Below are 11,806 nucleotides of genomic sequence, written 5' to 3' on the forward strand. Positions count from 1 at the left end.
AGCGATTTATCACAGCAACAAATCTAAACAGTCCCAACATTTGACACGTATTTCAAAGATACAACCTTCCAACGCAGTTCGAGATGCCCAGGGGTTGTCAGTCTGGCCAAACACGGTAACAGACCACCTGTGCTGTGCTAACTACACACTCATGGCTGGGTTTCACTAGTTTCCTTCCCATTGCTCCACTAAGGTAAAAATATGTGGAGGTAATGGCCTCGTGGCACTATTGCTAGACTATTAATCCAGAATGCCAGCCAATGATCTGGGGACCCGGGTTCGAATCCCGCCACGGCAGATGGTGGAATTTGAATTCAATAAAAACAATCTGGAATTAAGAATTTACTGATGACTATGAAGCCATTGCCGATTGTCGGAAAAACCCAGCTGGTTCGCTAATGTCCTTTTAGGGAAGGAAATCTGCCGTCCTTACTTGGTCTGGTCTACATGTGACTCCAGAACAATAGAAATATGGTTGACTGTCCTTGGGCAACTAAGGATGGGCAATAAATGCTGGCCAGACAGCGATGCCCATGTCCCACAAATGAATAAAAGGAAAGAAGTACTTGAGGGCGGCGATTTGGAATTTCTCAGCAAATATTTTGATCAAATGCATCTTGTGTTTGTGATTTGTCAATGCGGTATCCATCTCCATCTGCAGGCATCGTTGAAGAGTACCAGCTCCCATACCATGACTTGGTGCCCAGTGACCCGTCCTTTGAAGACATGAGGGAAGTTGTGTGTATCAAACAGCTTCGACCATCGTTCCCCAATCGATGGACTAGTGACGAGGTGAGGTGCACGCTGGTAAAAGATTAGCATTAGGGAGGTGGCTATGCTGAAAGGACAGTATATCACCCTGCCCTCTGTGAAACCAGGCCTTACATTCACCCCAGGCCAATGAGTGGATATCCCCCTCTTCGCTGAGTTTCAGAATCTTCAGTAAAATTGATTCACAACATGGAATAAAGTCCAACACTAGAGGGGACAGTCACACTCAGAGGGCGGGATTTTCCGGTCGCACTCACCTCAAGGTTGAAAGTTCCCGTCCCTGAGGTCAACAGACCTTTGCATGGTCTGCCCCTGCCTGCTACGATTCCCCTGCCATGGGAAGGCTTATCACGCCGTATTCCACGTAGGTACTTGACAGGTCAACAGTGGACCTACCACAAGCATCAAGGACCCCGGGAGTGTAAGCTGTGCCCCCCAAGAGTTGCCAACCAATCGGAGGACTGAAGTTGAGGATGGGTTGAGGGAGCTCGGTCTTTTCTCCTGAGAGACGAAGGATGAGGGGTGACCTGATAGAAGTGTATAAGATGTTGAGAGGTATAGATCGGGTGGATTCTCAAAGGCTTTTTCCAAGGACTGGAATGGTCGTTATGAGAGGACACAGGTTTAAGGTGCTGGGGAGTAGGTACAGAGGAGATGTCAAGGGTAAGTTTTTCACTCAGAGGGTGGTGGGTGAGTGGAATCGGCTGCCGTCGGTGGTGGTGGAGGCGGATTCGATAGGGTCTTTCAGGAAACTTCTGGCTGAGTACATGGGACTTGATAGAATTGAGGGTTATAGGTAAGCCTAGTAGGTATGGATATCATTGGCACAACTTGTGGGCTGAAGGACCTGTAGGTGCTGTACTTTTTCTATGTTCTATGTTCTAAGTTTTTTGTGTGTGTGTGTGTGTGTGTGTGTGTGTGTGTGGGGTGGGGGGGAGTGGGAGTGGGTGACCTTTGGCAGCGAAGCTGCCCCCCCACCCCCATTTTCCAATGTCAGATCCCTGGTTCAGGCACTGAATTACTCCTGAGTGATGGATCCCCCTCCCACCCTCCACCCAAGAGCCCACAGGCAAACAGCATCTCCCCACCCCCCCCCCCCCCACCCTCACACACCCACCCCGCCCACCCTCCCTCCCCCAGTTTGCTTGTTGTATTCCCCATATTGAAGCCCCCTCACTGTCACTAGGTTAATAGCAGCCGTGACAGGACGGCAGTGGGGAAGAAGCTGGTGATTAGGGATGTACAAGAGGCCAGGATAGCAGGAGTGCCGAGATCTCCAAGGGTTATGGGGCTGGCGGAGGTTAAAGGGACGGGGAGAGGTGAGGCCATGGACGGATTTGAACTGAGCGATTTGATTTGCGCGAGGCGGTTGCCACGTGTTGGTTTGCCCACAGAGGCAATTGTGAGCAGAACGGACAGTTTGCTTTGGACCGTCGCCGTGCCTTCACCGGGTTGTTTGTGTGTTTGCCCCCTTCAGTGCTTGAGACAAATGGGAAAAGTGATGGCAGAAAGCTGGGCCCACAACCCAGCCTCCCGGCTAACCGCCCTCCGAGTGAAGAAAACCTTGGCCAAGATGTCCGAGTCTCAAGATATAAAGCTCTGATGCAACAGCGGAATCCTGCTCGGTCCCAGAAACCCTCACCTAACACCGAAGCCACGGCAGCTGGGAGAGTGACAGCCTTCCCGACCCCTTTCCAAACTACCTTCCCATTTCTGAGTCATCTCAATCCCACCGCCCATCGGTGCGTTGGTGGGCTGGTCACCGAGGGAGAGATAAACTGTCGCAACACCCCCAGAAGAGTGGCAAAGGGAGGCGTCCACCGGACACTTTCTTGCTTGCGTAGTGTGGAAAGCAGCAGGTATTCAGAGATCAACGCAAGGGGAGAGGGGGTGGGGGGCAGGGTAGGGAGCGGTGGGCGGGGGGGGGGGGGGGGGGTTGGCGGTTGCATGTTTGCTTTCTGTGAAAGCTACTCTCTTGGTTGTTTATATTTTTGAGAAGTATTATGCAATGAGAGACTCAAAAAGCCAACTCCAACCAGACTGGAATTGTACGTAAGCTGAGTGGGTACCTCTCACCGTTACTACGGGGGGGGAGGTTTGGTGTTTCGCTGAGCTGCGCTTTCGGAGAAAGTGAGGACGAGAGACTGCACTCTGAACCAATTAAGAGCGTCAACACAAGTTCATTGTGAGGCAGGTTGCCTATATCTGTATGCTCCATTGTGGATTCATGCAGATGTTTCTATTGGATTGTGTGCTTGGGCAATTCTCTAACTAAAGGGCAGAATTATAGAATCCCTCCAATGCAGAAAGAGGCCATTTGGCCCATCAAGACAATAATCCCACTCAGGCCCTATCCCCGCAACCCCAAGTATTTACCCTGCTAATCCCCCGACACTACGGGACAATTTAGCATGACCAATCCACACTAAACTGCACATCTTTGGAGTGTGGGAGGAAACCCACGCAGATACGGGGAGAACGTGCAAACTGCACACAGACTGTCACCCAAGGTCGGAATTGAACCTGGGTCCCTGGCGCTGTGAGGCAGCAGTGCTAACCACTTTGCTGACAAAGAAAGTATAGCATTGACAGGAACCCACAGCGATTGTGAATTGGATTGTAATGTGTTCACCTGAATTATGGAGTCGATGGTGTAATTGGTCAGATTAAGTTGCTCGATTAGAAGACAGATGTGATGGACATCTACAATTGGGTCTTTAACCCTTTCCGGAAGTACTGTAGTTAGTACTCCACTGCATAATTGGTTCACCTGACCAGGTCATTCTACCTGGCACTGGAACCGTGCCAACACCTTGCTGTTGAACGTGTTATCTCCATCAAGCTTTACACTTCTTTGCTAGTCCTATTGCTCTTGGGGAAATATTTTCTGTGGACAGAAGACTTAAAGAGGGATTCTTCCATTATAAAATATATCATTTCTTGCTTCCCATTGGGTGGGGGGTTGGCCAGCACTTTTGGATCTCATGACAGACAGCCATTGTCTCGTGAGTTGACAGGGGGCTTACCTTGTGGGTTAACAACGGTTCTTGTCACTGGCATTCAGAGGCTAGCTGACGAGGAGGGAGCTTACCACTGGCAATCGGATGTTTACAGAGTAATTATCCTGAAAATCACAAGGGGCTGATCATTCCCTGAGAGTCATTCCCTTTTGGAAGTTTCACCTCCATGGAATGGCCTCATGGAATCTGAGAAATGAAGCCCCAAACAATGTGGGGAGGGAGATGTGTCACAGTGTAAATAACCAAACTGTGCCTGCCTGAGTCCCGACCACAGAGACCCCCCAATCACATGTCACTGCTGGGTGCCCATAGGGGCAAGAACTGTGCATGATTCCCCTTGTAATTGTTTATTTGTCTGATGTGCCATTTACCCCCTCAGTGGCCCCCACATGGTCTTTTTCAGCACGGAAACAGGCCCTTCAGCCCAACTTGTCCATGCTGCCCTTTTTATTACCACTAAGCTAGTCCCACTTGCCCGCATTTGGCCCATTTCCCTCTATACCCATGTAACTGTCTAAATGCTTTTTAGAAGACAAAATTGTACCCACCTCTACTATTACCTCTGGCAACTTATTCCAGACACTCACCACCCTCTGTGTGAAAAATTTGCCCCTCTGGACCCTTTTGCATCTCTTTCACCTTAAACCTATGCCCTCTAGTTTTAGACTACCCTATCTTTGGGAAAAGATATTGACTATCTAGCTGATCTCTGCCCCTCATTACTTTATAGACCTCTATAAGATCTCCCCTCAGCCTCCTATACTCCAGGGAAAAATGTCCCAGTCTATCTAGCCTCTCCTTATAACTCAAACCATCAAGTTCCTAGTAGATCTTTTCTGCACTCTTTCTAGTTTAATCATACCCTATTTCCTCGGGTGGATGTAGCTGTTATTAGGGGGCATAACTATAAGGTTCATGATGGGAGATATATGTCCGAGGTAGGTTCTTTATTCATTTATTTATTTAGGAATACACTGCCTGCTGTGATAGTGGAGTCAGACACTTTAGGAACTTTCAAGCGGTTATTGGATAGGCACATGGAGCACTCCAGAATGATAGGGAATGGGATAGCTTGATCTTGATTTTGGACGTAGCTCAGCACAACATTGAGGGCCGAAGTGCCTGTAACTGTGCTGTACTGTTCTATGTTCTATAATAGGGTGACCAGAACGATACACTGTATTCTAAGTTGAGGGGGCATTTTGGGAGTTTTTCATTTATCACCAGAACTCCATTCCTTTCCTCCTTCACTTTTGCCAGCTAGTTTTCTGTTTATGGAATAGAGAATACTGGATGGATAATACTGAACTGTCAATATTGGAACGGAGTGTCAGAGACTGTGAGCAGTGAGCACCCTCTCTGGTCTGGGTGATCGAAGGGGAGTTGCAGAGTGAAGGTGCCTCTACTTTGCCACAACAATCCAGCTGTAACACCAACATCGGGAGGTATGTTGGGCTGCATTTTCCTCATCCTCACACACTACTAAATAGCAGTAACTAGTAGAGACCAATTTGTTTTAAAGTTTTTTTTTATTAGTGTCATAAGACTGTAATGAAGTTATTGTGAAAATCCCCTAGTCGCCACACTCTGACACCAGTTCGGTCGGGTACACTGAGGGAGAATTCAGCACGACCAATGCACCTCACCAGGACATCTTTCAGACTGTGGGAGGAAACCGGAGCACCCGGAGGAAACCCATACAGACACGGGGAGAATGTGCAGACTCCCCGCAGACAGTGACTCAAGCCGGGAATCGAACCCGAGTCCCTGGCGCTGGGAGGCAGCAGTGCTAACCACTGCACCACCTGCCACCTTGTACTGATAATCATGACGACTCGAACCCAATCGGAGACTGATTTGCTTAAACCTGTTTCAGGCGGTGGAGAGATGGATGTCTTCACTTTGTCTCTCCCTGGAAACAAAGTGAAAGCTCATGTCACTTGATGTGTTTCACCTTCCCCAGCAACCTCCCCCTCCCCCGCCCACCTTGACCAGTCCCCAATGTCACCAATCACCGCTGATGTAAGACTACTGATAAATAACCTTCTCCATTCCTGTAGATGTTCAATGTGCGTGGTGGTGCTATAACCAGCAAGAATGGGGCCAGAGGGAATGTGTCTCAGCTCCAGATAGATTACTGAAATAAACTTCACCGCAATGTCAGTTCTGGTCTGGGCTGAAGGTAATTGTTACTTTAAGGAGGATGGTTTTTTTTTGTAGATCTCCAACATTCTATCTGTGCTCAAGCAGTTGGACAAATGGCTGCCACCTACACGTCTGTACCCTGTAGTCAGTCAGTCAGTGCGAGAAGCCACGGTGCCCAGCTTGTTTACAATCCATGAAAGTTGGGGTTGGCTCTTTGTCTGTTCAGGGATGTATGTGCTTTCCACTCTGATAGGGAGAGGGAAGAAAGTAACTATTCAAACATTGGAAGGAAAATGTTGAACTCTTGTGTGAAGCTGTGTCATTGCAGGGACTGTGAACAAGAGTGCTGGACAATCAAAAGGTCTGCTGCTAAAGAGAGTTGGTGCAGCAGTCAAAAGCACAAGGTTGGGGTTTATTTATGTGAATTTATAATTAGAAAACAATGGAATAAACCCTTTAAAGACCTGTTGGGTTTACGCCTGAGCAGAATGTGCTCCCACAGTTCTTCAGTGCATCTTTCTCTGACCCGAATCCCCGTCTGGTTATTTCAGCCCTGCACTCCCTCCCTCCCTCCCTCCACACTAGGGCGATGGCCGAGTGGCATTATCGCTAGACTATTAATCCAGAAACTCAGCTAATGTTTTGGGGACCCACCTCAACTGGTGGAATTTGAACTCAATAAAAAAAATCTGGTATTAAAAATCTACTGATAATCATGTCTGAAAGGCGCATCTGGTTCACTAATGTCCTTTAGGGAAGGAAATCTGACATCCTTCCCCAGACTGGCCTATATATGACTCCAAAGCCACAGCAATGTGGTTGACACACTAACTGCCCTCCAAGGGCAACTAGGGATGGGCAATAAATGCTGGTCTAGCCAGTGACGCCCAGGTCCCACATGAATAAAATGGTATGTCCACACACTGCTGTATTGAAGGGAACCATTGGGTGTTCTGCAGAGAACTATCTGCAAATCAAGATTGGTGAATGGTGAACAATTTCAGTCACGTATAACTCTTGTGTATTCACTGTCAAACCTCACCATCTGTTCCTTTCAATTCCCATCCCCCCCACCCCCCCAATATCTGATCCCCCCCACCAATATCTGATTTCCCACCCCCTCCAATCCAGCGAAGCAAGGCAAGAACGTGGGTAGGGGAGATATGCCAGTCCCTGCTCATTGAGCCTACAACATCAGCAACTTGTAAAGCTGATGGTGTGAGGGCTCTAGGATTCCCTCCCAAAAGCCTCCGATCTCCGTGTGGCCGGGCAGGTTGAAATCGGGGACAATATTGGAACGCCGGAACTTTGCAGAGAATGTGGTATTGTTGGGGACGCTACACACAAAACTCTCTCCATTGTATAACTGGAAACAAAGCATTGTTTTTTTTTACATCTGTACAGATGAGATTTTTTTTTAAGAAAAGCTACACAGCTCACTGGGGAACAGTGCCTTATTTAAACTGTATATAGTTGTAAATCAGAGGGATTAGAATCCAGAATATTAGTTGTATATGCTATAAATATGTACTGTGTTTACCCATTCCCCTAATAAACAAATTCAGACAGTGACATTTGCAATTGGTGTCTGTGTGTCTGTTTTACTCATATTTCTAACTCAGTGACAGGGTAGAAAAACTTTAAATGCACTTTGTGACCCAGGCTGGTTCTAACCCTAATCCCACTCTCTTAAGGAACAGCATTCTTTTCACTTTTACATCTTCAACAGTCCATTGAAACATAAACTAAAGTGTAAAATACTACGGTTAAAGAAGTATGTTCCAACCATTCACACCAGTGAGAGATTTTCCGGTCCCGCTGCAGTGAACGAAGTTTTGGCTGAGTGCCAAATTCTCTGTCCTCGCTTGCAGTCGTGGTAAGATGTGAACGGCCGAAGAATTCCGCCCGTGGGCACTGGATAATTTTGCAGTTGCTTCCATTTGGCGAAGTGACGACTCACATTGGAAAAACATCAGAAATGCTGGTTAGTAGAAAATTCTAGTTTAAAGTTTATTTATTAGTGTCACCAATAAGCTTGCATTAACACTGCAGTGAAGTTGCTGTGAAAATCCCCCTGTCTGTGTGGAGTTTACACATCCTCTCTGTGTGTCTGCGTGGGTTTCCTCCAGACACTCCAGCTTCCTCCCACAGTCCAAAAATGTGCTGGTTAGGTGCATTGGCCTGAACAGGTGCTGGAGTGTCTCGGGGATTTTCACAGTAACTTCATTACTATGTGAATGTAAGTCTACTTGTGATTAATGAATAAACTTTTACTTTGCTTTATTCAGGGCACACTGAGGGAGAATTTAGCATGCCCAATGCACTTAACCAGCATGTCTTTCAGACTTTGGAGAAAACTGGAGCACCCGGAGGAAACCCACGCAGACATGGGGAGAACATGCAGACTCTGCACGGACAGTTTATGACAACAGATCTTAGATCTGAATGACTTACCAATATATTCAATTTTAGGTAAGGCATGTGTTTTTAAAAAGGCAAACAAAGCAAATATGACTGGAAATATAAATTCCGAGATTTTAATTCAGTAACTGGAAGGTTCCCATGTGGATTACACTTGATCAGTGAGTCCAGAGAGACAGAATATCGTATCCGTTTCAGACAGAGACATTGTTGAACTGTAATCTCCTGCAGTTGCAGAGATAGTGAAGGCTGACTACCATCTCAGCAGAAACCTTCTCCTGCAAGATATGTCCGGACTGGGGACATGATGAGATTGAAAGAAAGCAGTCCCAGTTGAAAGATATTTTTGTGTTGTATTCCAGGAATACGAGAAAAGGGGTTAAAAAGATCCAACTACAACCCTGGCATCTGTGTGCTAGTCTGGTGTGCAAGCTGTACTGTGCTGGCGTGTGTTGTATAGGTCGCAGCTGATGAATATTGACTAGTTGTCCATGTGCTTGCAGGTAGAAGCTCTCTCTTTCTGATTGCTGGCAGCAAGTCAGTAAAGCCATAGCAGAAAAGGACACATCCTTTCAGTTAACATGCAGAACCAGGAATGTCAAAACTAACTGCTGAAATCAGTGCTACCAGAATCACCCAACTTAATGGCCGCAACATTTCACCATTTACTCCTCATGGACAAGTCAATGACTGACCCCCTTTTTTTTGGACTTGCTTTTCATTTCTAATCTGTTTGTACGCATGATGCATTTTATTATCCTGTTCTTGCTTCGAGTAACTAATAAACTCTTCCTTTAACTCAAGAAACCTGGTTAAATCAGTTCCGTTTAAGACGTAAATATATTTGGACTGGGAAAAGGTATCCACGAGGGAAGGGGTCCTTTATGAATTAACCTTGCTGTGACCAACTGAGCGGGGATGCGAATGAGGAAGGGGAGTCAGTTCATCTGTCCTCGCCTGGACAGAAAACAATCTGTGAGTATTCCGACCGGAATCATGACAAATTGAGGCACCTCACCCGGGAATTTGTAAACATTTTACATTTGGTATTCTTGTGAATAGAGCAAGATGAAAAACTTCAACGAAACAGGTCTCTTTTTCAGTAATACAAAACGTCTGTACAATCAAACAGCTATTCAATGAGAATCAGTGCGGGTTCTTTGTTGATTTATGGTGCAGGTTAATTGCAATGCTGATGTGTTCAGGATGGTTTCAATGAAAATGCCCGGATACCACAAGCAAATCTCAATGGCTGATGGTGTGTGTAACTCAACAGCAGAAGTAAGTCTCTTTGCCTTATTGCAAATTAAAAAAAACATTTTGACATTAGTAATTTTCCAAAATCGGTAACCTGTTTCCGGATGTTCCTATTTGTTGTTGTGAGTTATGTTCCCATCCTCTGTATCCTGGCGCTGTTGGACGTGAGGGGAATATTTGTACTTGCGTATTTCTTGGGAGGTGTGTACTCAGACAATGGTACCCACTGACTCTGGAGATCTCCGCCACAAACACAATTACTGTTATACACGTGCTCTTGGCGTGTGCACCCAATGGGCAAAGGGCCACTCGTGGAATGTACCGGTGGAGGATCTATCCTGCAGCTCTTTTCACTATTACCCAGAGCTATTTGTTCACTCAAATTGATTGTTAGTTGGCACAGTGGTTAGCAGTGATGCCTCACAGTGCCAGGGACCCGGTTCAATTTCAGTCTTGGTCACTGTCTGTATGGAGTTTGCACATTCTCCCCATTTCTGTGTGGGTTTTTTTTTCCTCCTCCGAATGCTCTGGTTTCCTCCCACAGCCCAAAGATGTGCAGGTTAGGTGGACTGGCCATGCTAAATTATTCCTTCGGGTCCAAAGATGTGCAGTTTAGGGGGATTGGCCATGCTAAATTGCCCCTTAGTGTCCCAAAATGTGTAGGTTAGGTGGATTGGCCATGATGAATGCACAGTGTTATGGGGATAGGGTGGACTAGAGGGCCTGTGCAGGGTGCTTTTTTGGAGCCTCGATGGAGTGAATGGCCTCTTCCGGCACGGTGGGGATTTTATGGTTCTGTGTGAACGTGCCAACGAATGCTATTGCTGTCTGTCTGGCTCAGTGGGTATCACTTTCAGTGTTCAGCGTCAGGCCAGTGATTTGCTCATTGCCTGACACTCCAGTGCAGTAGTGAGTGAGTGCTGCACTGTCAAAGGCGCTGTCTTTCAAATGATGTTAAACTGAATCTCAGTCTTCAGCTGATGTGAAAACCAGACACACAGCCTGTGTGGAATTTTCAAACGGTGTGCTTTTTAAAAAAAAACTCTCAGGCTTGTTTTCAATTCCTTCCATAGCTTCAGACCACCCCCCCCACCTCCCCCCCCCCCCCCCCCACAACCACCTCCCTCCCCTCCTTGTATCTTCTAGCCCTATATCTGTCTTCAATCTCTGTGCCCCTTCAATTCCAGACTCTAGCACACCCCCGATTTTCTTGTCTGTATCACTGGTGATCAGCATGGCACAGTGTTAGCACTGCTGCTTCACAGCTCCAGGGACCTGGGTTCGATTCCCAGCTCGGGTCACATTCTCTTTGTGTCTGCGTGGGTTTCCTCCGGCTGCTCCTGTTTCCTCCCTACAGTCCAAAGATGTGCGGGTTAGGTTGATTGGCCATGCTAAAAATTGCCCTGAGATGCGTAGGTTAGAGGGATTAGTGGGTAGATATGGGGGTAGGGCCTGGGTGGGATGGTGGTTGGTGCAGACTCGATGGGCCGAATGGCCTCTTTCTGTACCGTAGGGTTTCTATGATGATTTCTATAAAGTTGGCATCTTGAGCCCCAAGGTTGTCTCCAAGGCAGACACCGTCCTGATTTGGAAATGTATTAATCGTTCTATCACTGTGACTGGGCTCGATTCCAGGAACTCCCTTTCTCACAACACATGGACTGCAGCAGGTTCAAGAAGGCAGCTCACTGCCACCACCTTCTTAAGGGCAGTAAAGATGGGTGGGCAATGAATGCTGGGCTAATCCACATGCGGTGAAGGAATGTAAAAAACCCAGGCCTTGTCAAAACAAACAGTGAGCTTGAATAAAAAAAACAGATAAGAGAACATAAAACGATTGAGGTAAAATTGGCGAACGGTTGGGAGATTCTTCGGTGCTCTGATAGAGTCTGTCATGCTTATAACTGAGGAAATAATCTATTCCCTACAGTGCAGAAGGAGGCCATTTGGCCCATCGAGTCTGCACTGACCACAATCCCACCCAGGCCCTATTCCCAGATTTCCATGCATTTACCCTAGCTAGTCCCCCTGACAATGGGGCAATTTACTATGTCCAATCTACCTAACCTGCACATTTTTGGACTGTGGGAGGAAACCGGAGCATCCGGAGGAAACCCACGCTGGGAGAACGTGCAAACTCCACACAGACAGTGACCCAGGCTGGGAATCGAACCCGGGTCCCTGGCGCTGTG

At 47.1% G+C, this 11,806-nt stretch overlaps 1 protein-coding gene across 3 annotated transcripts in view; it reads left to right on the top strand.

Moving 5' to 3' along the window:
- Positions 1–2,641, top strand: part of bmpr1ba (bone morphogenetic protein receptor, type IBa) — a 414,749-nt gene extending 412,108 nt beyond the window's left edge. For all 3 annotated transcript variants that reach the window (XM_080195685.1, XM_080195693.1, XM_080195675.1), the window contains 2 exons: positions 662–792; positions 2,249–2,641. In XM_080195685.1, the coding sequence (XP_080051811.1) occupies positions 662–792; positions 2,249–2,374 (257 nt within the window). In that variant the 3' untranslated portion in view covers positions 2,375–2,641. The remainder of the gene's footprint in view (positions 1–661; positions 793–2,248) is intronic.
- The last annotated feature ends 9,165 nt before the right edge of the window (positions 2,642–11,806 follow it).

This window comes from Carcharhinus amblyrhynchos, chromosome 1, assembly GCF_965287045.1.
Source record: "Carcharhinus amblyrhynchos chromosome 1, sCarAmb.v2.hapA, whole genome shotgun sequence".
In the NCBI taxonomy this organism is placed as follows: domain Eukaryota; kingdom Metazoa; phylum Chordata; class Chondrichthyes; order Carcharhiniformes; family Carcharhinidae; genus Carcharhinus; species Carcharhinus amblyrhynchos.